At 49.6% G+C, this 25,021-nt stretch overlaps 1 protein-coding gene and 1 long non-coding RNA gene across 4 annotated transcripts in view; one reads left to right on the forward strand and one right to left on the reverse strand.

Moving 5' to 3' along the window:
* GGTA1 (glycoprotein alpha-galactosyltransferase 1 (inactive)) overlaps positions 1–9,474 on the reverse strand; it is a 53,099-nt gene extending 43,625 nt beyond the window's left edge. The window contains exon 1 of one of the 3 annotated variants that reach the window (XM_084899229.1): positions 9,108–9,474. Coding sequence is in view for 1 of the 3 variants with exons in the window: in XM_084899228.1 (XP_084755354.1) it covers positions 8,029–8,035 (7 nt within the window). In the remaining 2 variants the exon portion in view is untranslated. Of the gene's footprint in view, positions 1–8,028; positions 8,054–9,107 lie in introns of those variants that run through there. The other 2 variants (XM_084899231.1, XM_084899228.1) reach the window with 2 other exon arrangements.
* Positions 1–25,021, forward strand: part of LOC311630377 — a 58,051-nt gene that overhangs the window by 30,483 nt on the left and 2,547 nt on the right. The window contains exon 3 of the long non-coding RNA XR_014796358.1: positions 7,141–7,226. This is a non-coding gene — a long non-coding RNA (uncharacterized lncRNA). The remainder of the gene's footprint in view (positions 1–7,140; positions 7,227–25,021) is intronic.

The following is a 25,021-nucleotide window of genomic DNA, read 5'->3' on the forward strand; positions in this document are numbered from 1 at the left end:
GGCTTTGGCGGACTTTGTGACTGCTGAGCTTAGTGCCAGGAGCCCCCTCCTACCACCAGAGCAGAGCGGCCCAGATGCGCCTGGAATGCAGGAGAGTGACCTGGGCCCGGCCAGTTGGCAGCTTTGCACCCTCAGGAAGTGGCGTGAAGGTCTGGACGCCGGTGAAATGTTGCAGGAGCTCCATGGCAGCAAGATCTATCATTAGCTCCTGTGCGAACCCCTAAGCATGTTGTCTACTTCCCGGCTTCTGGTAGTTCTGGCCAGCTTGGTTTTCCAGCTATCCCAAGGATACTGTGAACAACCAAAAAAATCCTTCCGATGCGTGCCTTTTCTGCCTCGGTGAGCTGGAATAGCCATCTGTTGCTTGCGACCATGATTTCTGACCAGGACAGTTCTCACCCCCCACTCCATATAGCAAACCCAAATGGTTGCTGAGTATTTTCCTGCTGCAGAATGACTTCCTAGGCACGCAGTTAAATCTGCACACAGGAATAGTAGTTCTCCTTTCCTTTGCACAGCTCTGGAATAACATGTAAAAATTTGCTATACAAAAACCCCACATGAGAATATTGAGGGTCAGCGGTTCAGAAACTTGACTAAGACCAGGCTATCTACTCTATAGAAAACCACAGAATTAGTCAAAGAAGAGCAAGCCCAGACTCAGCCCCTGCTCTCAGGGAGCATTTGACCCTTAAAGAAAATCCTGCCCCGGATTCTGAGAAGTATCTTGTCTTTCCCCACAGATACCAAGCGAGTTCCTTTCAGGGGCAGCTGGCCAGCTGCTTGAGGACATGCGGTTTCCCTGAGGGAGGAGAGAAGAGGGCAGCTGTACTTCTGCATGCAGTTGATGCCAAACTCAAAGTCACCCCTCTGGGCAACTGGCCCATCGCCCTAGGCTTTCTCCCTCCTCTGTGTCCTCACGGTGCCCCTCCAGCCTTCAGGGCTGTCTGGCTTCTGGGACAGCCAGGGGAATGTCAGCATGGCAGGGTTTTTCAGTCTCTTCTTTCTGCCTGAAACTTCCCTCTTTATCCTCTAGCTCTGTTTAAAGGTCACTTCCTCAGGGAAGCTCTCCCTGACCACCTCCCCCCACAAGTCTGGCCCCTGTGACACCACTCTGCCCTTGTCCTTCACTGCTCCAGCTGTGCAATCGGTTGTTTCATGACCATCTCCCGAGCTAACTCCTAGCCCCTGGATGGGCAGGGACTGCGTCTGTCCACGGCTACATCTCCGTTCTCTAGTGCAACACATAGTAGCTACTCAATAAATTCCAGGCATGCTAATAAGTGACATCTCCGTTCTCTAGTGCAACACATAGTAGCTACTCAATAACTTCCAGGCATGCTAATAAGTGAGTGAATTTATGACGGTGACTCGGTGAATGCTGAATAAATATCGGATTCAGACATGAGTCTCTGGAACAGATGCCTTTTCTGGAACCAAATTCCTGGTGCCCAAGCTGGCAAGTGGGGGCCAAAACTGTGGGATCCCTCCAGGCACAACAGCTGCTTCTCCTGGTAGGCTTTTAGTTTCAGTGTTCACTTCCTACAGGATTGGACTTGTTGTCTAATAGCAGGTGTTGCTCAGAGAGAAGTTCGCTAGATCACAGCCTCATGCCATTTTGCTGGCAGGGAAACTGAGGCTGTAGCAGTTCCCATCGCTGGCAGCACAGGCACGGGGTGAGGCAAGATCAGCTCACTTTCAGCTCAGAGCTCTTTCCAGAATCCCACCCTACGAGGGGCCAAGTCCGGGGCACGTAAAGCAAGGCTCCTGAAGACAAAAGCACCCAGAACGGGAAGGAATTAAAAACATTTATTAGCTATATTAACTAATCACAAGTCCCAGCCACTCTCTCCTCAGCCTCTTCCAGCTGCTGTTTTGTGCTCTCACCAACTGAATTCTGTTCGAGCAGCGCCAGGCAGGGGCCCTCTCCTGGGCTGGGCTGGATTTGTACCCAAGCATCTTCTCTGAAGTTGCCTTCACCTTCAAAACCAACCCTCACCCCCTTGCACCTCACCCGAGTCTCCAAACCACACTATGGTTGGAGTCAGAACAGGGCTCTCCTGCCTCACTTCTGCCACTTCATTCTTGAAAGACTTTGGCCAAAACATTAAAACTTTAAGCCTCAGTTTCGCCATATGTACTAATAAAACTCCCAATTTACAGACCTCATGGGGTTTTTGTGAGGCTCAAGCAAGGCGGACCTATGATCTCACTTTCTTTCTTTTTTTTTAATCTCACTTTCTAAATTGTCCACTATGCCCTAACCGGTTTGGCTCAGTGGATAGAGCATCAGCCTGTGGACTCAAGGGTCCCAGGTTCGATTCCAGTCCAGGGCACGTACCTTGGTTGTGGGCACATCCCCAGGTGGGGGTGTGCAGGAGGCAGCTGATGGATGTTTCTCTCATCGATGTTTTTAACTCTCTTTCCCTCTCCCTTCCTCTTTGTAAAAAAATCAATAAAATATATTTTTTAAAAAAAAAATAAAATAAACTGACCACTAGTGCAGAAAACTCTAATATTAATAATTCTATCATTATTTTTCTGTTTCCCCCAGGGTCTTGCTGTCAACCCATAGCCACCGGCTGATCTGTCCCAGGGCCCATTCTCTCATCCAACCTCATGACAATATTCAACCATGCTGACCACATACACCAAGAAACCCTCTCTTCCTCCGACTTCCCAGACGTGTTCAGTCTGGGCTCCTCCTCCTCCAACTCAGATCACGCCCTCTCTCAGTTAGGACCTGGCCCAAATGGCTACTCCACACTTTTCCCCGCCTTTCACATCTGCCAAGGTCACATGGCTTCAGAGAACCACAGGAAGCACACGCCCTGCACCCAACTCCCTTGCAAATGCTTGCATGGGGTTTCCCGGGTGCTCAGAAATGTGAGCACTAAGCCTCCGATCTCCACCCTGCTGACACCAACATGTCTCCCTTCTAAGATGCTCTCTGACAATAACAATCATGCAATGACCCCAGGAGCTCGTCTGGGCCCTCCCGCAGCCAGGTCTGGATGGCATGCCGACGAGTTCTCTGGCCTCCACCCTGCACTTGGACAAGCTGAACAGCTCAGCTCTTTAGCTGGAGATTTACATATTTTTACTTCCTTTTTTTTTTTTTTTTTTTTTTTTTTAAACTGAAGGACATTTTAAAAAATTATTATTTGGGCGCTTTACTGAATTTATTAGGATGACATGGGTTAACCAAATATATAGGTTCCAGATGTACAATTCTATAATACATCATTTGTACCTTGTGTTGTGTGTTCACCACCCCAAGTCCAGTCTCCTTCTATCACCATTTCTGTCCCCTGTACCCTCTCTATCTTCCCCCATCCTCTTCCCCTCTGGAAATCACCATACTGCTATCTGTGTCTATGAGGGGTTTTTGTTTTCCTACTCTTCTCACCCAGCCACACAACTCCGAACTGAAGTACTTTTAGAAATAATTCTGGATTGAATATACTAAATGAAAACCCCTTTGCTTTCAGTCCATGGACCAGACATACATCACTCTTTGATCTCCCAAACAAACTCTCCTGGATTCCCTCTCTCAGAGCAGCCCAGAGAACCACAGGAAGGGTTCATGGGAGGTACCTTGTCCCATGTCTGACCGTCATGAGGGATGCCGACTCAGGCAGTGGGCCTCCAGAGCCATACCTACTCACCACAGGGGTCAAGTAAGGAGTGCTGTGGTCCCCAACAGTGTGACCTCTGCTCCAGCAGCTCAATGAACCCAACAGAATACAACGGGGGGAAGATGCCCAGGAAACTGGGGGGAGCATGAGGAATTCTAATTCATGGGAGGCAGGGTGAAGAGATTGGTTCACAAAGATGATGATGATGAATAGGAATCTGCAGGTGGGTTTGGGGAGGAGATGGGGAGAGCATTCCAAGCACAGGGAGGAAAGCCCAGAGGCATAAAACCTGCAGAGGGTTTCATGAATGGTAGCAGTTCCCTAAGGCTGGAGCAGAAATTCTAAGGAGTGAGGTGATGAGGGTGATGAGAAGCATAGAGAACAGCTCTCTCAGAACCTTGAATGTCACCTATCAGAACATATGGTTTATCCTGAGGTCAGAGGGGAGGCTTGGAAAGACTGAAAAACCCAATCAGTTGAATCAGTCTGGAAAGAAGATTTAGGTGACAAGATGTACTACAATAGAAGACATAAGCTTGGAGTGGGGTAAGGGGAGGGCATAGAGCGGAGATCCAGGCTGGAGAGGGGTGCACCTCAACTGAGCGGGAACAGTGGGGATGGAAGCGATAGGACGATTTGAAGGGTTGGTAAAGAGGTAGGATTACCTGGACTAGGTCACAGATTTTATGACTTAGATTCAGGAAGGCTAGGTAGGAGGATGACTCCCAGACAGAGGATACAGAGACTTGAAAGGGCATTGCCATGCTTGTGGAAACGGGAACAATTGTACCAAAGCCCAGGCTGTGATGGGGATTCCATTAGAGAGTTATTAACAAATCTATGTGGTCAACTGGATTATGGCTTCCAAGTATCATTCCCTGCCAATAGGCAGAGTATATACCTCTGACCCATTGATTTTTGGACTTGGTCAAATGACTGGCTTTGACCCATGGAATATGGGTAAATGTGGCAGTCTGCCAGTCAGAGTGAAGGCTTTAAGAGGTACCACATCACCACCTCCTTTCTCCAGCTCTCACCACAAAAATAACAAGTAGCTCCTTCAGCTTGGGTCCTGTGATGAGAGGACAAATGGAGCAGATCTTCTGTCTGGCTGGCACCTGGAACAGAGCCACAGAGACCATGCAGCTGCAACCGCCCTACAGCTGTCATGCAATGTGAACCATGAATAAACCTTGGTGTTCACAAGCTAAGACTTAGGCAGCTATTTGTTCTGCAGCATAGCTGCACTAAGAGCTAACTGATACACACTTCATATGTGGGATAAGGGAGCAGATGGTGAAGAACCCTTACAAGCTATGATTAGCTGTGCATATGGAGAGTCAACAAGGAATGTTGATGAGCTTTCTCATCTCATCTAATCTCAGAGGTGGGGGCCGTCCATCCTCTTTCAGAGCCAGCCCTCTCCATTCCCTCCGGCTCCTCTAGGGCTCTATTGGCCAACCCTTCCCTCTCCCGCACTGAATCCTCCCCCTGAGGCCATATCTCACTTCTCTTTTCCTTTTGAAATTATTTCCTTCATCCTGTCTTCCTACAGCTACAGCTGGATCTTTCTCCTGACCTTCTCAAACTTCTGGAAAGAGTTGAATATACTTACCATCTCTACTTTTTTCTCTCCCCCCCTATCAACAATCTAGCTCGCCTGCCCCACATTCCACTGAAACTGCTGTATATACTTCAGTAATCTCCAAATTGCCCAAGGCATTTTCCAGTCCTCCTCTTCCTAGACTGCTCAGCACAATTTAGCCTGAGAATTAAATTCATTATCTCCTCACCTCAAACATTCCTACTTACTAGTCTCTCTCAGCTAGTGGTTCCATTATTTATCCAGGGACAGAAAGCCAACACAAGATAATGAATTCGGTTTCAGCTCAGCCTTTGAGCACTCAAGAAGAGATATGCACAAATGGCAGTTAAACAATGAGTTGAGGGCCCAAAACAGAGATCTGAACTGGAGATAAGGATGGCTGTTAGAAAGGTAGCATTTAAAGCCACAGGTCTGGGTGAAATTGCCTAGTTTTCAGAGGACAAATACCAGGCTTTAAATCCCAGGTAATAGAGAGCTCTCCTGAGCCAGAAATTCCTATGCCTAAGGTCACAGTCCCAACCATCATTTAATTGCTTCCCTCCCAGGTTATGGCTCCTAGCAGCCTCCACACCACCATCTTATTTCATATTCTGCCCCCTGCTCATGCTGTCTTCTCCAAGAACTCTTAAAAATCCACCATGAAAAAAAAGGTAAAGATAACACTGCCCGGTCAAAATAAAAAAAGGCTGACAATGCCAATTCTTGTCAAGGATGTGGAATAAGCACACATCTAATACATTGCTATGGAATGTAAAATGGTATACCCTGTGACTCAACAGTTCTACTACTAGGAAAAAGCAAATGTCCACAAAAGAATTCTATAAGAAATAACAGCCCAAACTGAGAATAACCGAAATGTCCATCAATAAGAGATAAGTAAGCAAATTATGGCACATTCAGACACCAGAACACTACTCAGCCACCAAAAGGAACCAATTGCTCATATACCCAACAACACAGGCGGATTTAAAAGACACTCTGTCCAGTGAAATGAGCCAGATGTGAGACATACAATATGATTCCATTTACATGCAGTCCAGGAACAGGCAAAATTAATCAGTGGTGACAAAATCGGAAAGTGGTTACCTAGAAGGGCAGAGGGAAAATTAACTGAAAATGGGAACTTTCTAGGATGATGTAATATTTTATATCTTATTTCGGGAGATGGTTATAAAGGTGTAAACAACTGTCAAAACTTGTTAAACACTTCAGATTTGTGGGATTTTATTGTATATAAATTACACTTTTAAAAGTAGAAAAATGAAATACTTTTTAAAACTTTATTGATTGATCTGAGAGAGAGAGGAAGGAAGAGAATTTGTTGTTCCACTTATTTATGCATTCATTGGTTGAGTCTTATATATGCTCTGATGGGGGTGAGGGGATGGGGATCCATATGGGACTATACGCTAACCAAATGAGCTATGAGCTTTCTGGCCAGGGCAAAATCCTTTAAAGTATCTGTAAAATAAACACTAAAATAAAAATAAAGGGTAGAAAGCATTCATTTCAAATACAATTATATTTATACTATGAATGCACCTAGATAAGCGCCCAGTCCCCTCTCCCCCCACCCCATTTAATGCTGCCCCCTTTCAGCCACTCTTCCTGTACCTCTGTCCCCATTTTTATAACATCTGTCCATTGGCCATTTTATGGCCATCGTAAGATTTGACTTAATGGAAGGGCGCACACACCTTCAACCAGACAGAGCTGCCTTCAAACTCAGCTGCAATTTAAGAGCGGTACACCCATCAGTGAACCTTCTCTTCCTCAACTGTGAAATGGGTTCATGATATCTACCCTACCCTGCTGGGCTGGGCTGGGTGGGCTAAGACGGGGCAGCGTGCCGACTAGCTCCTGAGGAATCTGTCTTCTTTATTTTTTTTACCTCAGCCTATGAAACAACTCACATCTGAAGGTCCCCTAAAGTCCTGGAAAAGCGCAGAGGATGAGACTCACTGGCCTCTTCTGCCGGAAAGGTAAGGAGGCGGCCCTTGGGCCCTGGCGTTAGGGTCCTACGTGAGCTGGTGCTAGGAGCTGGAGAAATGACTGCTTAGAGCACCGAGGCCAGGGAAAGGCACTCCCTCACCTACAAGTTAGCACAGTGGTCGGCAAACTCATTAGTCAACAGAGCTAAATATCAACAGTACAACGATTGAAATTTCTTTTGAGAGCTAATTTTTTTAAACTTAAACTTCTCCTAACGCCACTTCTTCAAAATAGAGTCTCCCATGCCGTGGTATTTTGTGGAAGAGCCACACTCAGGGGGCCAAAGAGCCGCATGTGGCTCAAGAGCCGCAGTTTGCCGACTACTGAGTAAGGAGATCCCGTCTAGCTACTGGAGGATCTTGCCCAAATCACTTTGCACACCTCTTGACTCAGTTTACCCAGCCTGGATCTGAGGAATTTGATATCAAAACAGCCCCTGGGATTTTCCAATATAAAGAAGGGAAGCCAGAGCCCTGCCCCCAAGGCCCCCCTCCCCCACTGTGTTGGTCCTTGGGCCAGGATCCTAGAAGCACAAATTGAAATCTCCTGGACCCCTAAACCCTAGAGACTCTTTCCCTGTTTCCACCCTGCCTTATTTCATCATCAAACACTTGTTCCTTGGAACAATAACTGGGGTTTGCACCTGCCCCCCATCTGGTAGGGGAGGTAAGGTACACCCAAAGATAACTCCAAACAAGGGCTTAGCACTGCCAAAGAAGCACAGAAGCGGAAAAGAATACCCATCTCCTATTACCCTCTCCCCCACGCCCCGAACACAGGCGCCCTCCGCACCTGGCATGTCCTTACTCAGAGCAGTATTCCTTTTTCCGAGCTGTGGAAACTGGGGCTGTGTCTGGCAAAGCATCTCCCAGCCAGGAGGCAGCCAGGAGGGCTCCTCCCGCATCTCCTGCCTCCTGGGCCACACCAATTTCCAGGTGAAGGGGGAAGGCAGCAGGCGCCTGCCCACCGAGGAGCCAGAGAGGGGCCAAGGACGGGGGAAGCCACCACAGCAGCCGCCTGGGCCCGGGCTCCTGCCTGCAGGGAGAGTGGCACTGACACCCTCGCGCGGCCCTCTCCCCGCCCTGCCGGAAGATTGGGGAATCTCAAGTCGTTCTTCTTTGCCCACGCCTGACATTTTTTTCCACTTTACTCTTTCTTGGACGCCTTTCAAGAGTTTGTGCAATCCTTCTGTTTAGCTGTTTTTCTGCCATTTTCAAACGTGGGGTGGTGTCCCCTTCGGGTGAGAACGGGGTTATCTGAAGAGTTGAAGGGGCCCTTTCCCCTCCCATCACCCCAAATGCATTAGGCCCCTGGCTGCCAAAGTTACAAAGTCTGAAACTTTCCGCATGCCGTGCTTTTGGCTCGGGGCTGGGCTCTGCGAGCTCTCACCTCTCCTACTGCGCTGCTGCGCCTCGGAGTTCATGCGCCCCACACTCCGCCGCCCCAGCTCCTCGCCCCAGAGCCATCCTCTTCCCAGCCAGGCCCGGGCTAGAGCCATGTCTCCCTCCTGCCCCCGAGACGGGGACAGACGCCTCGCTGCTTCTGACACTCCCTCGGCGGTCCTGCCCATATCTCCTCTCCGCCTCCTCCCCGCGGACCCGGTGCGGGCACCTCGGCCCCCAGCCCCGGAGGCCCCCGTCTGCAAGGCTGGGCAGAGGCAGCAACAGGGACCGGATGGGGACAGCGACGGGGTCGGGTTTGGAAGGCAGCGACGAGAACAAAAGCAGGGACGCAATCAAGGCAGACACCGGGCTGGCCGGAGCGGTGGCCCTTCTCCTCTCCCCACCCCGCCCGCGCCCCAGCCGGCAGCCCCCGGGCCCGGCCCCGCTCGCGGCCTCGGGGAGGCTCGGGCGGCGCCCCGGGGGACCCACCTGATCCGCAGAGCGGGGCGCGCTGGGCGATGGACCACGCCTCGGCTCCCGGCTGCGGGGACGCCCTCGGCTGTCCGAACCGCGGCCGGGCCGCCTCCGCCGGAGCCCGCCGGGTGTGCCGCCTGCGCCCCGGGCACACGCCGGGCGCTCTCCTCCGGGCGGCGGGCGGCGCGCAGCGGGCCGGGGCGCGGAGCAGCGGGAGCTCTGGCGGCGAGCGGCGCACTCCCCGCGCGGCACCGCCCGCGGCTATTTATGCAAAGCGGGTCCCGCCCCGGACACAGACGGCGGCGCTGCCGACCGCCCCGGGGCCGGGGCTCCTCTGCCGGGGCGTGCGAGGCTGCCGGCCTGGCTGCGGAGAGGGTGTTTGTTTCATTTCACTCAGGCAGAAAAAAGCCTGCAACCAGCAAAAAAAAAAAAAAAAAAAAAGACGACCACGGCGGCGGGGCCTCTGCCCCTCGGGCCTGCACGTGGTGAGGTGGGGGTGGGGATGGGAGACGGAGTCGGAGGCCGGGTGGGGTCTGTGGTCACCCCGCTCCGCGAGGAGTGGCCTCGGCGCCCCGGCGCACAGCCTCGCTCGGGGGAAGCGGAGAGCCTGGGAGGTCCAGCCACCATTGTTTCCTGGGGAAGGAAGCGCGCACAGGCCGACCCCGACTGGCAGACGGGCTCCAGCGCTCCCCGCCCGGGCCCCAGGCCTGAGATCCGGAAGTGAGGGGCTTTCCCCCCCCCCCCCCCCCCCCGGGCACCTAGCGCGGTCCTGCCCCTGCTTGTTCACAGACTTAGTGATCTGGGAGCCCAGAGTTTCTCAAACTGGGTTCTCCACACCCCCCTGGGGCTCTCCACAAGAACTGTTTCGAAGGGAACTAATAATAATTTCACAGTGGGTGCTTCTGTGCCCAGTGTGACAGCCATTCACTCTGGTGAGTGGATGTAGGCACATCTAACGGTCCTCACTTAGCTGGAAGGACAACAGTCATCTCAGACCCGGCCTGGGGTTCAGGACCCTCTATTTGCTGGTGAAAATTCAAAACTTCCTTTTGCCAGGATCATTTCCACTGAACATTAATTTCAGAGACTAGGAGATTAGCTTCTTAAATATTTTAGTGCATTGGGACTGTAAGCTGACACCAGGAAAAGTGAAGCAGAGCATGAGCCTGATGAATAATGTCAACTTGAGAAACATCCAAACCTGTAAGAATTTTTATGATTTTATTTGAGCCGAGAACAATTGCCAGCGAAGCGAACTCTCAACAGATTGCGAAAATGGCAGTTTTGCACCTTATTTTGTACATAATCAAAGGAAGAGGTGCTAAAGGGGTTACGTCAAATTCACTGGTGATAGATTAGGCGGAGTGGAGAAAGCAAAGTGGGGAACATCTCTGGGATTTGGATAAAAGTAAAACATACTTTTTTTCACAGGTGGATATAGGTTCATTAACAGCAATTAGCCTGATAATAACAATGACTATATTTGTAGTCTCCGGTGAGGTGGTTGTGTTTTGAGGGGTTAGGAGTGTTGTTGGGGGGCAAGGGAATTACTTTGATATTCCAGTTACTGTTATCTTTGGAGGAGAAAAAAATAAAGACAACAGGCAGGCTCAGTTAAGGTGAAGATTGATCTTTGTTAGGGAAAAATACAGGCCTAGGACATGACTACCCACCATGCACTGCTTTTCATTAGAAAGTTTTACTTGCAGAACATCCTATGTGGTTACTTTAGGTCTCTGATTTATAAGGCCCCCATGTAGGCCTCCCCTGAGCTTGTCAAGTTTAGTATGTGGCCCCTTTCTCACCCGCACTAATTTTTATTGTTTCATGCTAACAAGGAAAGAAAGGAACTGATGGAGCTCTTGAAGGACGCACGGAGGCCCGCGGGGGACAGGTGTCCTGTAGGGGCTTGGGAGAGTGAAATTCCTGATGGGTGCAGTGGAGGAAGGAGGTGGGAGAACAGAACCATCAGGCCCACATAACGCCTCTGGAATGAGGAACGCCATAACAGTGAGCACAATGGGTCCTTTGCTAGAGCATAAATCATGCCTTTATTGTCTTTGGTGAACACAACTGTAATAGTTCATTAATAGTGAGTATCGCAGTAAATATGCACTGAGCGATGTCATAGAAAGTGCATTATCTCTATTTTTCATCAACGCATTTGAGAATGTATTGTTTAAATTGCTCAGCACATCAAACTGAATTTTAAATGAGATTTTGTTTTGTTTTGTTTGTTTGTTTGTTTGTTTGTTTTTAAGGAAACAATGACTGCCCAGCCAGAGGGTCATCGCATGCACCAAAAAGTTGCCTGCAGGTTCAGGCTACTGATCAATGATCTCTCTCTCCCCCCTCAAGTGAGGATAAAAAAAAAGGAAACAATGACTGACAGTGGCTCAAGTGATGGTACTCACCATGATCAAAATTAGATCTGATGACACAGGAAACATAAAACATGTAAAGACATTCCTCTGCTCCCGTTAAACCTGATGTCATGGTCTTGATTTCAGCACCACATGGTCAATCACATTAGTTTGATGTTGCTTTAGTTTGATTTTATTGGTTTTGTGGTTATGTTTGTATTAGAAGATGTGTTTTGGTTTTATGGTTTGTTTATAGAACTGTGAGTGACAGGACTTCATGTTTAATTTTAGGTTTATATTTTGGTAACAATAAAATAAACATAATTTAAGTCAACACTGGGTCTGGACTTCTTTTATTTTGTTTTGTTTTTGTTTTGAGAGGAGCCATTTAGTTCTCAAACTCTAACTAGCAATTCTATTGACTGAGTGAACTAGAAAACACCTTAAAGATTATATATATTGTGTTTGGTGTCAGTAATTAAAGGCTTACAGCTTTAGATACGTTATTCTTCTCTTCTGAGGCTCATTTGCCTATAAAGCAAAATGGGGGTGACTGGTCTGTGGGAGAGTAAAATCAGAATGAGATAACTGATGGTGGAAAGACTCTGGAGCCTACGGGAGTGTGAGGCTGAATATTTGTGGAGGGGGAGGCAGATCAGTGAACACAGGTAACTTTGACCGCTGGGCAGGCTTTGCTCCAATGTCTCACACATACCAGGGCTCACCGTAGATCTCAGCACACCCTAAACACATCCCAGGAAAGAAAGCCAAGGCATGCCGAAACCGGTTTGATTCAGTGGATAGAGTGTCGGCCTGCAGACTGAAGGGTCCCAGGTTTGATTCCGGTCAAGGGCATATACCTTGGTTGCGGGCACATCCCTGATGGGGGTTGTGCAGGAGGCAGCTGGTCAATGTTTCTCTCTCATCGATGTTTCTAGTCTCTATCTCTCTCCCTCTCTGCAAAAAAATCAATAAAATATATTTTTTTAAAAAGAAAAAAGAAAGAAAGAAAGCCAAGGCATGCCAAAGTAACTTTGTTTGCCATCTCTCTAGGTATGGCCAAAGTGTTCCGGGACCAGAAGACCTTCCTCCCTGAACCTCCTCCGTTCTTTTAACAAATATTTATTGGGATCCTGCTATCTGTCAGCCCTGTTCTTCAAGCTGAGGACAAAAAAGCCAACAAGTGAGAGTGTCAGAGCCCTGGAAGAGGCTACAGGTCAGGCATTAAACTAAGAACCGTTATCAGTGGAAGTGGAGTTCTTTTTTTTTTAAGCATACTTTTTTTTTTTCCCCACGTTTTGATGGTGGTGTTTGTGTGTGTGTGTTAATTTATTTTATTGATTTCAGAGAGGAAGGGAGAGGGAGAGATAGAAACATCAATGATGAGAGAGAATCATTGATCGGTTGCCTCCTGCACTATTGGGGATTGAGGCCGCAACCCCGGCATGTGCCCCTGACAGGAATCAAACTTGGTCCCTTCGGTCCGCAGGCTGAGCCAAACCAGCTAGGGTGGAAGTGGAGTGCTTGTAATATCCAGAGGAAAAGCATTTCCTGAGGCTGGCATGGGAGGATGAGCAATATTTATCTGGGTTCCCAATGTCCCATTTCCCTCCACCCCACCATGGAAAACCCCACCATGTCTTCAGCAGATCCAGAACAAAGGCCACTGCCAGAGTCTCTGCTCTGTTTTAAAGTCCAGTGCAGTGCAGCTTCCTGTGTGCGGAGTCCTTACAGCCATGGGCCATGCAGCTGCTAAGGAGAGAGAATGTGTGAATGCATGGGTCAGGAAGGAGAGAGAGAGAGAGAGAGAGAGAGAGAGAGAGAGAGAGAGAGAGAGAGGAGAGAGAGAGAAGAAATGAGAACTCCTTGTCTAGGCTTTTAACCAGGAGCCTCTTCAAACTAACCAATTAACTTTCCAAGATTTCCCAGGCTTTCTGATGAGATCCACCCCGAGCCAATTCATTGTTCTAGGCTAGACCGACAGGCAAGCACCTCCCTGCATCACTCCAACATCTGTGCTTCTGCCTACTCTCCCTTCCCCCCAACAATCCAGTATGGGAAGGGGAAAAGGAGGCTGTTAATCCCCGGTGGAGCTCCCAGGTGACCATGCTTCCAATGTCTACTTCCCTTTGCTCTCTCCCTCTATTAATATTAACCAGCTAAGTATGACCATAACAGAACCCCTAACTAATGATCTCAGGAAATAGAAGCACAGGGTGCAGAGGACCCTGAGATGGGAGAGGGAGAGTTAGAAGCATCAATGATGAGAGAGAATCATGGATCGACTGCCTTCTGCACGCCCCACACTGGGAATTGAGCCCACAACCCGGGCACACGCCCTTGACCGGAATCGAACCCAGGACCCTTCAGTTTGTAGATCAATGGTCTATCCACTGAGCCAAACTTGCTAGGGCTTCATAACTGTTTGGACATAACTTTTTGTCTAGCAACATGCCTTCAAAGACAATTGCCTCACCTTGTCACATTACATCCGCAGCACATGCCTGGCACATGAGACATGCAATTTACATGTGTTGGGCAAATGGAGAAATGGGTGCACAGATGGATGAAGAGCACATAACAAGAGTTGTTACGCACCTGCCTTCTCTGGGCAGTGAGCGAGCGCCATCCTCTGGCCCTGTCCTCCTCTCTGACCAATGTCCGAGTCTTTCCTCAGCTTCTCCTTGTCAGAAACACTGAGGCGAGGTGACGTGGCAGGCAGGGTTTGGAAGACAAATCTAGAAGGTTCTTGGCAGGGAAAATTGCCTCCTTGAGGCCTTGGAAAGAGAAATAGCAACAAGAGTGGGCCAGGGTGGAGGTCAGGGTTGGATGGGATGGAGGTAGCGGAGGAGGCAAGGTTTCCAGAGTTTGCTGAGCCCCTTCCTACGAAATTCCAGATCAGGGAAATTTGAGCCCTGCTCTGAAGGCCCGTGAGATGGCCAGTCACATGCCTCCATTTAGAGATGAGGAACTGAGATTCAGATGGGGGAGTGGCTTTCTTAAAATCACAAACTAGGAATTTTTCGAGCTGGGTTTCATTCATTCTCAATTCTTGCACGTGCTCTTTGGTCTTAGACAGGTGAGGAAACTCCCCGGTCTAGGGGAAACTCCCAGGTCCAGAGCGGGAAGGTGTTTCATTTATTTGTTTATTTTAAATATGTTTTATATGGGAGAGAGAGAGAGAGAGAGAGACAGAGAGAGAGAGAGAGAGAGAAAAGAAGAAGAAGAAGAAGAAGAAGAAGAAGAAGAAGAAGAAGAAGAAGGAAGAATGAAGGAGAGAGAGAGAGAGAGAGAGAGAGAGAGAGAGAGAGAGCGAGCGAGAGAGAGAGAGAGAGAGAGAGAGAGAGAAAATACCCATCAATGTGAGAGAGAAACATTGATCGGCTGCCTTAGGACTGAGCCTGAAACAGCATGTCCCCACCGATCCATGGGATGATGCTAAACCAACTGAGCACTGGCCAGGGTGTGGGAAGGTGCTTTAAAGTAGCCACCAGAGGAGGTAGAGTGAGTCAGGAAAAGCAGGAGGGGAAGAGCTGAGTCTTGGAAGAATTGAGGATAAGCACCTGGGAGGGAGCACCTGGGAGGGAGCAGCAGGCACGGGAGCTGCCCGTGCATAGAGGACAGGACAGACGAGGTCCCCACAGGAAGGCCCTGGCCATCAGCCCGGGGTTCGAAGAGCCAAGCTGAGGAGAGAGGCTTTGGAGGGGAAGACCAGGGGGTGGCATTTTGTCCTTCCTACAGAAGGGAGGGTAGAATATGGAGGTTGTGTTTGAAGGGATTACTCCTACCCCTGGCTGTCACAGTCGCCACAGAAGCCCCATCTGTAGATGAGAAGGTTTTCTACGGAAAGTAGCCTCACAGGCTGACCTGATCATAAACTCCTCCATGGGCTGGTCATGGGGAGTAGTCACGCCCCAGGCCTGTAACTTCTTTTTAAAAAGATTTACCTTTGCCTTACCAAGCACTGTCCTCACCTTGCTTTCTCCCACCTTCATATAATCTTCCTTAGTTTCCTTCCTTAATTTCAAATGCAAAGGAGAAATGGCAAACTGTCATTCTTTGCAGCTTTTGAGACTTTGCTTCTTGTTAGTTTGGCTCAAATAAAATCTTATAAAAATTCTTGACTACTTTGGACATTTTTATGTCCACACGTCAAAGGGAAGGAAATAAAGTAGGCAGGGAAGGAAGGAGAGAGTGAGACAGAAAGGAAGGAAGGGAAAAAGGGAGGTAGGGAGGGTGGGAGGGAGAGGAAGGGAGAGAAAAAAAGGTGGAGAGAGGGAGAGAAGGAGGGAGGCTTTCTGATCTGGCACCAGCATCAGAGAATCACTCTCCTTCCAGCTGGACCTTAGATAAGATGGGAGGAATTGACAAGCCTGGAGACAGGAAACTGACTTGGCTCTTCAGAGGCCCATAAACTTCTCTGTCCTTTACTGGATCCGCGGAATGCTATTAAAATCATTTCCAGGGAAGGAAATATCTTATCTTTTTACTTATTTTTGCACTTGGAAGTCATTTGTTTTCTAATGATATTAGATTCCACTTCTGTCATTTATATGTATCTGGTTTGAAAAGGCACAAACAGGGGGAAAGCCAAGTATTTTTAATGTTCTTGGGTTCATTTTTAAAAACTATCAGTGCTCCCAGGGCCAAAGAATTCTAGCAGCTGAAATAAAATTTCGCCTACCCAACCAAAAGTACATTCCAGCAGTTTTAAAAGTATTCTTCTCCCGGCCTTTAACTCGGTCATAAAGGTAATTCTCTTGGGTGGAGGAGAGGCGTTGAGACATGCCTTCACTGTAATCTGTTTTTTACTTCTGGATTCTAGTTTCATGAGAAAGAATGTCTTAATCTGTTTTTCAAATTAAATACAAAAATAAAATAAAAACATGACTTTTAAAAGCTAACTTCTGGGCATTAGAAATAAAATTTGTCAACCGGCCAGCGAGTCTCAGTGGTTGAGCATCAACCTATGAACCAGGAGGTCATGGTCCGATTCCTGGTCAGGGCACATGCCTTGGTTGCTGGTAGGATCCCCAGTAGAGGGCGTGCAGGAGACAGCACATCAATGATTCTCTTTCATTGTTGATGTTTCTATTTCTCTACCCCTCTCCCTTCTTCTCTGAAAACAATAAAAATATATTAAATAAATAAAATTTGTCATAGAACAAGCCAGGGACCAGCCTGGGGTCTAGCTCTGCCTCTGTGATTCCACAGGTCAGGTGACCTTGAGAGGGGGATCACTTATCTCTGAGCCTCAATTATCATCTTTAAAATGGGCATAAGTATCTTTACCTCTCAGGGATTTGTAAGAATTAAAAAATGAGATAATCTGTGTCCTTGAAAAGGGGGCTCTAAATACAATAGACCCAAAATAAATGTGAGCTCCTATCATCAATTATGTAAAGAGATTCTTGGAATTCTTTTCTTTTCTTTTTTTAATATTTTTATTGATTTCAAAGAGGAAGGGAGAAGGAGAGAGAGGTAGAAACAACAATAATAAGAGAGACTCACTGATCAGCTGCCTTCTGCATGCCCCACACTGGGGATAGAGCCCAAAACCCGGAATCGAACATGTACCCTGACTGGGAATAGAACCGTGGCCTCCTGGTTCAAAGGTCAACACTCAACCACTGAGCCACTGAGCTGGGCCTTAAAATTCTTTAGTCACCACACTCAGCAGGTATAGGGTGCCCCCATAATTATGCTGTTCCCTCTGCTCCTAGTTGACCCCTCCTCACCCTGCAGACCTCAGCCCAGGCGCAACCTGGCTTCCTGGTCCCTTACCTCCTGCTGCTTTCCCCAAGGGAGAGGGCACCAAAGCACCCTCCTTCATCTTCATTTACTGAGAAATCCAACTGTTGCAATCAATTATCTCTCAATACAGCTGGGGGAAAACCCAAAACTGGTGTGCACACACCTATATATGTCCGTCTTTGTAACTGTGTGTATGCTTGAGTGTGCATCTCTCTGTGTGTGTGGATATGTTTGAATGTGTGTCTGTGTGTCCATGGATAGAGACAGTGCCTGGCACATAGTAGGTGCTCAATCAATTGGTATGTGTGTATGCCTGAGTGAACCTGTGTAGTGATGCATGTGTGTGGCTGAGTGTGCATTCCTGTCTATTCATCTGAATGTGCCTGCGGTGGGGGTGAAGCATGGATGGATATAGGTGCCTGGGTGTGTGCTGTAAGCATATGTCCCCACACACAGGTGTGAGAGTGCATTTGAAGTGTGAGTGCATGTTTTGTGAGGCTGCATGGCTGAGCGTGAGGAAGTGGGTGCATACGTGTATGCATTCGTGACCTTGTCTGTAAGGGTGTTACATGAGCATGTCTCTGGTGTGTACTGTGAGTGTGTGTGTGTTATATGTGCATGTGTGTCTTCTGGGTTGGTGTGTACATGCATGTGTGCTGCATGAACGTGTATGTGCATGTGTGTGTGCTAGGAGGGTATATGTGTGCCTGTGTGTGTGCTGTGAGGGTGAGTGCTTCCGGCACCTGGGTGTGCAGGGAGCCTGGGAGCCCTGGGCTTATTTCCCTTCCCCAAGTCAGGAAGTGCCTGTGGTTTTGTATGAGTGGTCAGTTCCCCTTTCACTTCCATGGGGCCATTGGGGCCACTAGCAGCCCCTTAGCAGCTCCCACACACCCAGTTCATTCTGCTTCCTTTGTGGGGGCCAGAGGGTGAGTTTGCAAGAGCTCAACTGCACTGGGCCCTGACCTGAGGGAGGAAACACCAGGGCTGTGGCTGCAGTGGAAGCCCCTGCTCCGCCTCCCTCTCTCCCTCCCTCCCTCCTTCTCTCCCTGTCTCCTTCCTTCCCTCCCTCCGCACTCCTGGTTCCCTTCTGGGCGGCAGGGCATGACCCCTCCCCAGCCAGCTGAACCTCAGCACCTGCAGCGTGTCGTGTCGTGTAGGGCAAGAGCTCTGGAGGCAGACCCCTGGGTTCCAATGCTGCTCCCACCCCTGGTGGACAGGTGGCTGGAACGCTCAGAGCCCCCGTTTCCTCACTGGCAAAATGGGGTGCCTGATGTCAAGATGGAATCTCCCGGTGACGCCGGGAAGCCGGAAGGGAGCCATGCCCACGTGCAGTTACCCTGAGAGTGGCAGAGGCCTGCGGGCTGCAAACAGGGCCCTCCTCATTCCAGACCATCCGAGTCATGTCATGACAGAAGGACTCCTCTCCACCTGTTGAGACATCTCCTCTCCACCAGGATGCCTCTGGTGCTTGGCAGCCCCCACACTCTCTCCTCACCACCCCGTGACTCAGAGTGCAGGTATTTTAGGATCACAGAGAGACACACCTAGAAATGACTGCCGCCACCACCAGTGCACCTACACCCCCCGGGGGTCTTATCCACAGGAATCGGACCCCAAAGGTGGCCAGGGTGGCACAGGACCCTCCGAACAGAAAGGCGAGTCTCTGGGAGTGAGGAGAACCTTCTGGAGGAGCTGGGATCCTCCACTTGGGCACCCTGCCTGCCTCCCCACTTCTCACCTCCCCCGTACAGCCATCTACACACACTTCAGACCTGAGGCTTCACCCACCCACCAGAGCTTCCATAGGAGGAGCAGGACACAGCTGCCGGGAAGAAAACCTTTGGAAGAACATGGGTTTGTGGAGCACATGCCTTCCCAATGCCACGTGACAAGTGCCGGCTCCTGAGCCACAGAGAATGACTCCACCCCAATCTGCAGGAATCTGTATCTAGATAGGTGTGGAGGCAGAATCCTGCCCTCCATTCCCCCCCCCCCATCCCCGCCCAATACCCACATCCAGAACCTATGGGTGTGATACAGCACATGGCAAAAAGAATATTGGGGTAGTGCAGCAATTTTCAAACCGTGTGCAGCAAGTATTTTTAAAACATGCATTGCCTAATTATGTAGTCAGGGCACTGACCTCTTTTCCCATAGATTGTCAAATTAAAAAAAAAAAAAACAACAACATGACAACAGCTGACACAACAACAGCCTCCAGGTGTGAATGCCCTGTCTTGAACCATAAATATATAGTCAACATTGCATAAGAAGGTTGCATCTGATTGGTTAGTTCTTGGCAACAGAAATCCTTATATACAAGTATAGTCACTTGGTTTGTTGTTTTTTTGTTTTGTTTTTTGTTTTTTTGTTTTCAGAGAGGAAAGGAGAGGAATAGAGAGTTAGAAACATTGATGAGAAACATGATCAGCTTCTTCCTGCACACGCCCTACTGGAGATGTGCCGGCAACTAATGTACATGCCCTTGACTGGAATCGAACCTGGGTCCTTTCAGTCGGCAGGCCGACGCTCTATCCACTGAGCCAAACCGGTTAGGCAGTCTGGTTTTTTAAAGTCACTTTTGGAGCAAAAATGAAAGGTAATTATTATTATTATTATTATTGTTGTTGTTGTTGTTGTTGTTATTATTATTATTATTATTATTATTATTATTATTATTTGTAGAGAGCCTGGGAATGCACATGAGCATTTCTTTAATTTTTGTCAGCTGAATCCAGGGGCATTGGCAGAGCTACACCCTGGAAACAGGCCTTACCAGAGGCAGGAGTGTTGTCAGCTTGACCTTCAGCCTAGGTGCCAGGGGGTGGGTTTCGTTATCTAAATCCAGCCAAGCACCAGGAATGAATACGACTCAGGCCCACTCAAGAATGCACATAATCTCCTTTTTCTTGACTTTTAGTAAAACTTCCTGGTTTCTGCTATATAAAATAAACACACTGTATTAGTTCTGGGTTCCTGTCTCTTCGTCAGAGGACAGTGGTCCCACCCAGTCCCAGCTTTCCCTACTGTGTTTATGTCTATCTCTTTCATTTTCTCAATCCCCCATCACCCCTACTCAGGAATTGGACCACTCTCGGGGCGCAGAGAAGAGAGAAATATAATAATTACTCAATAAAAATGATACCTGTTTTTTCCTCAGATCAGCAAAAAATATAATTTTTTTGGCGTGCCATAGAATTTTAGTAGCTTATGTATGCCATGAAATGAAAAAGGTTGAAAATCGCTGGGGTAGTGGATAGGACTTAAGGTTCTAACCAGCTGGCCTTAAAAATAAAATGTAAAAAATTCTGGATTATCTGATTTAAAAACAAGAGTCTTTAAATCTGGAAGAGAGAGGCAGAAGAGGATTCTGAGAAGGAGGTAGAAGTTGGGGTGGTGTAATGTCAAGATTCAGCCCCTTATCCCCAGCTTTGAAGGCGGGAAGAGACCGTAGATCAAGGGATGCTGACAGCTCTGGGATTGGAAAAGGTGAGGAAGCTGATTGTTCCCCCAAGAACCTCCAGAAAGCAACACAGTCCTGCTGGCACCTTGATTTTAGCCCTGGGAGACTTGTGTCAGACTTCAGACCCCAAAACTATCTATATATGTAAAACCTTAATATGCAAATAGACCAAACAGCAGAACAACTGAACAACTGGTGGCTATGACGTGCACTGACCACCAGCAGGTGTGTGTGGAACATGGTGGGTGTTGGCAGCGGGCGGCAGAGCATGGAACATGGAGGGTATCCCCTGCGATGGGATGGTGGAGCAGGTGAGCTTGGGCGCCAGATCAAGGCGGGGTGCCAGTTGCTATCATTGGGGTGAGCCTCTGGTGGTTACTGAAAATTCTTTGCTCCTGCGTGCTGCAGTCCTGCCCAGCGCTCGCACCCACTGCCGGTGCCAGAGCCGCTGCTCACACCTGCTACTGGTGCCCAGCGCCAGCCCCATTGCTTGGTGCCATCAACGGGAGCAGTGGCTGCCAGGGCCCGATCGCCCCTCAGGAGCAGGAGGAGGTGGAGAAGCCATGAGGGGCGATCGGGCCGGCAGCTGCTCACACCTGCTCTAGGGAGCAAAGCTGCTGGCAGACAGGGGACCCGGTGCTGCGGTGGGAAAGTAGTGGGAGGGGCCAGGTAGGGGCACGGAGGATGGGCCGGGACCCGCCCCTGTGCCCACTGCAGCCTCGCAGCCCACATTGCCTTTCAAGGTGCACGAATTCCTGCACTGGGCCCCAAGTAAGATAATAAATGTGTGTGTGTGGTAAGCCGCTGAGTGTGTGGTAACTTTCAGCAGCAGTAGGAATCTGATCCCCAGGGGCCCTGAAGATTGGGGAGCAGTGGTCAGGAAAGCGCTGGGCTCCCCTGTCAGGCCTCCGTAGCCCAGGCAGAGGCAGGATGGGGGAAAGAGGCCTCTGGTTTGAGGAGACACTGCACCAAGGGCCCCGGATGGACGTAGGCACGTCCCAGGAGTACCTGGGCTCTGGTAGGGCGCTGTCCCCAGCGGGCAATGCTGGCAGGTATGGATTACAGCACTGCCCTAAAGATTCAAGGGGTACAGCCGTGAATAACCAAGAGCCCCAGCTTTTGAGGATCTTCTGTGCAAGAGGAGAGATAGATGGTGAACAAGTTGGGAATCAAAACCATGAATACCCCGAGTAATGACGTCCGGAGGACAGACTACCAGGCAGTGGCCCTAAGTGTGCAAGAGATCTTTGTGAATTCCTCGTTAACCACAGGGCCTGCCTTAGGGCCGGGCGATCTGGACCGGGTGATCTGGAGACACGCCCTGAGCAGCTCTGTGACCAGCACAAGCTGCTTCCCTTCCGGGGCTCGATTCCCACGGGGAAGTGGGCTCCTCCCTCTTTCCATCCTCTTCCTTCTGGAGGAGGAGGAAACCATGGGCTGTCCTGACAGTTATTCACCCACAAACTCCGTGTGCCATCGACGTGCTGGCCTGCAGCGGGAGTGGCCACACGCAGGTTTTCAGTTATTCCTCCAAACACCCTACCGCAGATAAGAGAAATAAGCCAGACACAGAAGACAAATGCTGTGTGACGCCACTTCTGTGAGAATCCCAGAGGAGCCAAGTGCATAGAGACAGGAAGCAGGATGGTGGTCGCCTGGGGGCGAAGGGAGGGGAAATGGGAGTTATTATTTAATGGGGGCAGAGTTTCAGTTTGGGAAGATGAAATCATTCTGGAGATGGATGCTGGGAATGGTTGTACAACAATGTGAATATCAACAAATGGTCTACTTAGAAATGGTTTCAATGGTACATTTTGTGTTACATAATATTTTACTACAATAAAGATTTTTTTTTTTTTTAATTCCAGAGAGGAAGGGAGAGGGAGAGCTAGAAACATCAGTGGTGAGAGAGATCCATGCCCCTACTGGGGATTGAGCCCACAACCCAGGCACGTGCCCTGACCACACTCGAACCATGACCTCTTCGTGGATGCTCCACCACTGAGCCACACTGTCCTGGCAAACAAGGTGTTTGAAACGCCCTAAAGCAAAGATGATTCACCCCATTTTACAGATGAGGAAGTTGAAGCTCCAGGAGAGTGTGGACTTGCCCAACATCGCAGAGCCAGAGGATCGGAGTTGGGATTTGAACCAGGTCTGACTCTAAATCGAGGGTCCTTGCTCCTGCTATCTTCCCTCCATTTTTTCTTTTCTTTTTTCTTTTCTTTCTTTTTTTTTCTTTTTTTTAAAGGAGGAACTGCTCTGGGAGACCCCGCACTGGGCACAGTGGAGAGGGTGGTGAAGAAATGAGCATTTTTGAAGAAATGAGGAACAGGCACTTAGCGCTGAGGTCATGTGGGGACCAAAAGGCGGGGAGGCTGGGCTGGCCATGCGGCTCCCACCCCCACAACTTGGCTGCTTCTCGGAGCTTCCCTTCACAATTCTTGTTTTCCATGGCAACCGTGGGAGCAGCTGGCCCAGGAGACCAGGGACCCAGAAGCCCTTCCAGGGAGAAGTTGTATACACTCGTTTGCTCTCTGTTTGTAGCAACAGGTCACCAGAGAGCTGGCAGCATTCCTGGCAGTCCTGCCACACCCAGGAAGGGAGCCGAAGGAGGTCAAATGTCCACCCCAGTTACAAAGCTTTGCAGAGCTGGGCTGCCACCCTCCACCCACGGGGATGCCCCAGAGTCAAAAGATGGCACAGAGGGGAGATCTAAGACCCTGTGGATGCCCTAGCTCATTTGGCTCCGTGGACAGAGCGTCGGCCTGTGGACTGAAGGGTCCTGGGTTCGATTCGGGTCAAGGGAAGGTACCTCAGTTGCAGGCTCCTCCCCGGCCTGGGTCCTGATCAGGGCCCATATAGGGGGCACCAATCGATATTTCTCTCTGTCTTTCCCTCTCTCTTCCATTCTCTCTAAAATTCAATTGAAAAATATCCTCAGGTGAGGATTTAAAAAAAAAAATTTTTTTTAAACCCTGTGGGCGCCCTAACCAGTTTGGCTCAGTGGATAGAGCGTCGGCCTAAAGACTTAAAGGTCCCGGGTTCGATTCCAGTGAAGGGCATGTACCTTGGTTGCGGGCACATCCCCAGTAGGAGGTGTGCAGGAGGCAGCTGATCGATGTTTCTCTCCCATAGATGTTTCCAATTCTCTATCCCTCTCCCTTTCTCTCTGTAAAAAAATCAATAAAATATATTTAAAAACAAAAACCTGTGGGCTGGCCTGGCCCAGAAGAACCCAACAATTAGAGGGACAGATGGCTGGAGAGCAGGTCTAAAGACTGCAAGGAAAGCAGGGCCCTCGGGGTTGGAGAGGGAGGGGAAGAGGCCCTGGACTGGAGGGAGAGAGTGACTGGTGCCCACAGCAGCGCTGCTCCTGGCTGACCCAGCCCAGGCCTCCCGGAGGCTCCGCCACCAAGATGCCGCCTGCAGCACTGCCACCTCCCCAGACGCCCTCACTGTGCTGCCACCGCTTGTCACGTGGCTACAGAGGAGAGGACTCCTCCTCTGTGGTCACACAGCCTCAGCCGCACAGCAGACCGCAGGGCACAGACAGTGCTTCCGAGGAGTGGGCCGCTCCTCCGCTCCCACGAGGACCTCTGGGAAAAGGACAGGTCCCCACAGCAGCCTCTCCCAGCCTGTGGCTGAGTCTACGACGCGCACCAGACTCCTTGCCCTCTGGACAAACCCTGAGTGCCTCCAGCCGGCCCCTCCCTCTCCCTCCACCCACGCTGCCACGCATCCCTGTGTAGGTCTGAAGCTGATGTGGTCATGCGCCTCTCTCCCAGGCAGCTCCTCAGGCCTCTGTACATCACTGGGTACCAGCAGCACGTAAACCTGGGGCCTGTGTACCAAGGTGTCTGAGCAGCCAGGACCCCAGGAGTGGGGATAAAGGTCTCCTTGTCCCATCCCTGCTAATGACCAGATCCACCCACACTTCTAGGTAAATGAAGACAAGAGAAGAGAAGATCATTTTTGAAGCCTCAGTTTAGGATAAGCCCCTAAGTTTTCCGTCTCCTTCTGATAAAGAGGGGTTAGTATTTTCAAGTCAATCCCCAAACACCTGCTGTCCACTCAGCCCTGGTGGGGGAAGCAGGAGGAATGTGGGTTAAGAAAGTCAGACTGTAGCTGAGGAGAATGCGCTCTTCCTCTTGTGGTTCCGACCACACTTTGCCTGGGAGTTCCTTTTTTTTTTTTTTTTTTTTAATATATTTTATTGATTTTTCACAGAGAGGAAGAGAGAGGGATAGAGAATTAGAAACATTGATGAGAGAGAATCATCGATCAGCTGCCTCTTGCACACCCCCTACTGGGGATGTGCCGGCAACCAAGGTACATGCCCTTGACCG

Source organism: Pipistrellus hanaki (assembly GCF_964339955.1).
Source record: "Pipistrellus hanaki genome assembly, chromosome: 11".
Classification (NCBI taxonomy): domain Eukaryota; kingdom Metazoa; phylum Chordata; class Mammalia; order Chiroptera; family Vespertilionidae; genus Pipistrellus; species Pipistrellus hanaki.